This window comes from Salmo salar, chromosome 15 (assembly GCF_965601325.2).
Source record: "Salmo salar chromosome 15, fSalSal1, whole genome shotgun sequence".
Taxonomy (NCBI): domain Eukaryota; kingdom Metazoa; phylum Chordata; class Actinopteri; order Salmoniformes; family Salmonidae; genus Salmo; species Salmo salar.
The window spans coordinates 10,244,001-10,250,000 of NC_138305.1; the positions used below are offsets into that span (position 1 = coordinate 10,244,001).

The 6,000-nt window shown below is 45.5% G+C and overlaps 1 protein-coding gene across 1 annotated transcript in view; it reads right to left on the reverse strand.

Annotated features, from left to right (window-relative positions):
* The window catches only part of LOC106570930 (protein mono-ADP-ribosyltransferase PARP8), a 78,630-nt gene that overhangs the window by 45,280 nt on the left and 27,350 nt on the right, over nt 1-6,000 (reverse strand). Inside the window, exon 4 of the mRNA XM_045695428.2 lies at nt 5,145-5,182. Coding sequence (XP_045551384.2) covers nt 5,145-5,182 — 38 coding nt within the window. The remainder of the gene's footprint in view (nt 1-5,144; nt 5,183-6,000) is intronic.

Consider the following 6,000-nt stretch of genomic DNA (forward strand, 5'->3'; position numbering starts at 1 on the left):
AGAACTGGGCTAATAACTCACTAACTAGCAAAGGATATGAACAAATGGACAAATGATCTATAACTACATGTAGCTTTCGCTTTCATCTCAAAACAAGAGCATTTACCCATCACCGCTCATGCTGTAAACACAGTCCAGTTCAAAGTGAATGGCACAGAGCCATATACTGTAAGCATATGTCTATTTGCATATAGGCCTACTGCAGCTCTGATTGGCTATGGTCGTGCCTGTCAATGCAATATTATCCTAATCTTATGCGTTCTGGCTACAACAAAATCTCTTGCATGGACAACAGTGAGGAACCGCTGGAACATTGGTACAAACACAACACAGTCGAGAACAGGGTCTTCCCCTCATGAGGCTGAAAGTTCTACAGCTGCATCAAATCAAATTTTATTTGTCACGTGCGCCGAATACAACAGGTGTAAACCTTACAGTGAAATGCTTACTTACAAGCCCTTAAACCAACAATGCAGTTCAAGAAATAGAGTTGATAAAATATTTACTAAATAAACTAAAGTAAAAAAATAAAAAAATAAAAAATACCACGAAAATTACATAACAATAGGCTATATACCGATACCGAGTCAATGTGAGGGAGTACAGGTTAGTTGAGGTAATTTTTAAAGTGACTATGCATAGATAATAAAGAGCGAGTAGCAGCAGTGTAAAAACAGAGGTGGGCGGGGTCAATGTAAATAGTCCGGGTGGCCATTTGATTAATTGTTCAGCAGTCTTATGGCTTGGAGGTAGAAGCTGTTAAGGAGCCTTTTGTTTCTAGACTTGGCGCTCCGGCATCGCTTGCCATGCAGTAGCAGAGAGAACAGTCCATGCCTTGGGTGACTGGAGTCTTCAACAATTTTTCGGGCCTTCCTCTGACACCGCCTAGTATATAGGTTGTGGATTTCAGGAAGCTTGGCCCCAGTGATGTACTGAGCCGTACGCACTACCCTCTGTAGCGCCATTCGGTCAGATGCCGAGCAGTTGCCATACCAGGCAGTGATGCAACCAGTCAGGATGCTCTTGATGGTGCAGCTGTATAACTTTCTGATGATCTGGGGACCCATGCCAAAAATGTTCAGTCTCCTGAGGGGGAAAAAGTGTTGTCGTGCCCTCTTCACAACTGTCTTGGTGTGTTTGGACCATGATAGTTCGTTGGTGATGTGGACACCAAGGAACTTGAAACTCTCAACCTGCTCCACTTCAGCCCCGTCGATGTTAATGGGGGCCTGTTTGGCCCTTCTTTTCCTGTAGTCCACGATCAGCTCCTTTGTCTTGCTCACATTGAGGGAGAGGTTGTTGTCCTGGCACCACAATGCCAGGTCTCTGACCTCCTCCCTATAGGCTGTCTCATCGTTTTTCGGTGATCAGGCCTACCACTGTTGTGTCGACGGCAAACTTAATGATGGTGTTGGAGTCGTGCTTGGCCACGCAGTCGTGGATGAACAAGGAGTACAGGAGGGGACCAAGCACCCATCCCTGAGGGGCCCCAGTGTTAAGAATCACAGTGGCAGATGTGTTGTTGCCTACCATTACCAGCTGGTGGCGGTCCGTCAAGAGGTCCAGGATCCAGTTGCAGAGGGATATGTTTAGTCCCAGGGTCCTTAGCTTAGTGATGAACTTTGTGGGCACTATGGTGTTGAATGCTGAGCTGTAGTCAATTAACAGCATTCTCACATAGGTGTTCCTTTTGTCCAGGTGGGAAAGGGCAGTGTGATTGAGATTGCGTCATCTGTGGATTTGTTGGGGCGGTATGCGAAATGGAGTGGGTACAGGTTGTCTGGGATGATGGTGTTGATGTGAGCCATGACCAGCCTTTCAAAGCACTTCATGGTTACCAGCATGAGTGCTACCGGGCGGTAATCATTTAGGCAGGTTACCTTCACTTTCTTGGGCACAAGGACTATGGTGGTCTGTTTGAAACAAGTAGGTACTACAGACTCGGTCAGGGAGAGGATGAAAATGTCAGTGAAGACACTTGCCAGTTGGTTTGCGCATGCATTGAGTACACATCCTGGTAATCTGTCTGGCGCAGCGGCTTTGTGAATGTGACCTGTTTAAAGGTCTTGCTCACATCGGCTACGGAGAGCGTCATTACACAGTTGTCCAAAACAGCTGGTGCTCTCATGCATGCTTCAGTGATTCTTGCCTCAAAGCGAGCATAAAAGGCATTTAGCTCATCTGGTAGGCTCGCATCAATTGGCAGCTCGCGGCTGGGTTTCCCTTTGTAGTCCAAAATATTTTTCAAGCCTTGCCACATCCAACGAGCGTCAGAGCCTGTGTAGTAGGATTCAATCTTAGTCCTGTATTGACGCTTTGCCTGTTTGATGGTTCGTCTGAGGGCATAGCGGGATTTCTTATAAGCATCCGGATTAGTGTCCCGCTCCTTGAAAGTGGCAGATGTAGCCTTTAGCTCGGTGCAGATGTTACCTGTAATCCATGGCTTCTGGTTGGGTACGTTCGGTCACTGTGGTGATGACGTCGTCGATGCACTGAGGTGGTGTACTCCTCAATGCCATTGGATGAATCACAGAACATATTCGAGTCAGTGCTAGCAAAACAATCCTGTATCGTAGCATCTGCGTCATCTGACCACTTCCGTATTGAGCGAGTCACTGGTACTTCCTGCTTTAGTTTTTGCTTTTAAGCAGGAATCAGGAGGATATAATTATGGTCAGATTTGCCAAATGGAGGGTGAGGGAGAGCTTGGTACGCGTCTCTGTTTGTGGAGTAAAGGTAGTCTAGAGTTTTTTCCCCCTCTGGTTAGACATGACATGCTAGTAGAAATGAGGTAAAACGGATTTAAGTTTGCCTGCATTAAAGTCCCCGGCCACTAGGAGCGCTGCTTCTCAATGATTATTTTATTGTTTGCTTATGGCCTTCTACAGCTCGTTGAGTGCGGTCTTAATGCCAGCATCGGTTTGTGGTGGTAAATAGACAGCTACGAATAATATAGATGGTAGATAGTGTGGTCAAATTCACTGCCCTTGACAACAAACCGCTACAGAGTAGGGTGCGGAAAAGCCCAGTACATCACTGGGGCCGAGCTCCCTGCCATCCAGGATCTCTATATCGGTGTCAGAGGAAGGGCCTGAAAAATTGCCAAAGACTCCAACCAGCCAAGCCATAGACTGCCGGGCGGTAGCAGGGTGAACAAATTGTACCAGTGCATCAGCTCTCTGTATAACAGACTCCGAGACAACTTCTACCCTTGAATGAGTAGGTGTGTCCAAACTTTTGACTGGTACTGTACATATCTACACTACCAGTCATAAGTTTTAGAACACCTACTCATTCAAGGGTTTTTCTTTATTTTTACTATTTTCTACATTGTAGAATATCAAGACATCAAAAAACACATCCGGAATCATGTAGTAACCAAGAAAGAGTTCCACAAAGTAGCCACCCTTAGCCTTGATGACATCTTTGCACACTCTTGACATTCTCTCAACCAGCTTCATGAGGTAGTCACCTGGAATGCATTTCAATTAATAGGTGTGCCTTGTTAAAAGTTCATTTGTGGAATTTCTTTCCTTCTTAATGTGTTTGAGCCAATCAGTTGTGTTGTGACAAGGTAGGGTTGTTACACAGAAGATAGTCCTATTTGGTAAGACCAAGTCCATATTATGGTAAGAACAGGTCAAATAAGTAAAGAGAAACGACAGTCCATTATTACTTTAAGACATGAAGTCAGTCATGTATAGCTCCACATTGATCTGGTACTTCCTGTATATAGCTCCACATTGATCTGGTACTTCCTGTATATAGCTCCACATTGATCTGGTACTCCCTGTATATAGCTCCACATTGATCTGGTACTCCCTGTATATAGCTCCACATTGATCTGGTACTGGTACTCCCTGTATATAGCTCCACATTGATCTGGTACTGGTACTCCCTGTATATAGCTCCACATTGATCTGGTACTGGTACTCCCTGTATATAGCTCCACATTGATCTGGTACTCCCTGTATATAGCTCCACATTGATCTGGTACTCCCTGTATATAGCTCCACATTGATCTGGTACTGCCTGTATATAGCTCCACATTGACCTGGTACTGGTACTCCCTGTATATAGCTCCACATTGATCTGGTACTGGTACTCCCTGTATATAGCTCCACATTGATCTGGTACTGGTACTCCCTGTATATAGCTCCACATTGATCTGGTACAGATTCTCCCTGTATATAGCTCTACATTGATCTGGTACTGGTACTCCCTGTATATAGCTCCACATTGACCTGGTACTGGTACTCCCTGTATATAGCTCCACATTGATCTGGTACTGGTACTCCCTGTATATAGCTCCACATTGATCTGGTACTGGTACTCCCTGTATATAGCTCCACATTGATCTGGTACTGGTACTCCCTGTATATAGCTCCACATTGATCTGGTACTGGTACTCCCTGTATATAGCTCCACATTGATCTGGTACTTCCTGTATATAGCTCCACATTGATCTGGTACTTCCTGTATATAGCGCCACTGCATCATTGGGAAGATAAAGTCTGACAAATACATTTTGACTATATTCCCTTTGTAGTGTACTACATTTGACCAGAGTCCTAGGGGCACTATATATAGGGAATAGGATGCTAGAGTCCTAGGGGCACTATATAGGGAATAGGGTGCCAGAGTCCTAGGGACACTATATAGGGAATAGGGTGCCAGAGTCCTAGGAGCACTATATAGGGAATAGGGTGCCAGAGTCCTAGGGGCACTATAAATGGAATAGGGTGCCATTGGGGATGGATACTCTATAGTTTTAGAATCTACGGAGGTGTTGTGCAACAAGTGCCATGGCCTTATTGGACGCTCCCAGGCACTGAGTCCCGATGTGAGTCACTCAAGCCTGAGGTTAGAGGTAAGGGGTCAGTCAACTAATATCATGCATGATGGCAGCTCAGGATATAATATAAGATATGATTATATGATCACATCATACCTAGACGGTGAGCTGGGTACACCTCTGTGAATATGACAGATTTCTCACACCATGCACTTAAAAAAAAAAAACTTGTTTGTTTCTATGAAGCCTTCGTAAGACTGTCATTACATCTCGTGGTAGTATAATGACTACAAACATGCAGGAGACACAGTGAGCTCATGTCGAGACAGTGAAGACGCAAGTCTCTTACCTGGGTAGTCATCAGAGACGTGCACAGAGTAGGACACCCTGAGGGAGAAGAGAGAAAACATTACCACATAATATCTCTGTTATAATCCATCAAATTCCCTTACAAAAGCCCCTTTTCACATCAACAGTTGTCAGAGTGACAGAACAGTAGCTATCAAGAGTTACAGTAAATGGGAAAAAATACCCAGAAACCAGTTTGGGCTTATAAACCAGTGCATTACTGTATCGTCTCTCCTGTGATCTGAGTGTGTAGTGCTTCAATAAGATCCTAAAATGAACCTGACGCAATAGTTCCTGGTTGACTTGGAACTGGAGCCGGTGACACTGGAAGCCTGAGCGGCTCTGTGCGGCTCAATAGATCATCAAGCGCATTGGCAGCCAGCGATGTCTGGCTGATAGTGACATACTGCAGTACTAGATGCCAGCCAGCGATGTCTGGCTGACGGTGACATAGTGCAGTACTAGATGCCAGCCAGCGATGTTTGGCTGACGGTCACATAGTGCAGAACTAGATGCCAGCCAGCGATGTCTGGCTGACGGTCACATAGTGCAGTACTAGATGCCAGCCAGCGATGTCTGGCTGACGGTGACATACTGCAGTACTAGATGCCAGCCAGCGATGTCTGGCTGACGGTGACATACTGCAGTACTAGATGCCAGCCAGCGATGTCTGGCTGATGGTCACATACTGCAATACTAGATGCCAGCCAGCGATGTCTGGCTGATGGTGACACACTGCAGTACTAGATGCCAGCCAGCGATGTCTCGCTGATGGTCACAGTGCAGTACATTCATCTCTTAGCTACTTCATGCTGCTAACATATTCATTCTTCGCCTATTTCGCATTGATTTAGAAG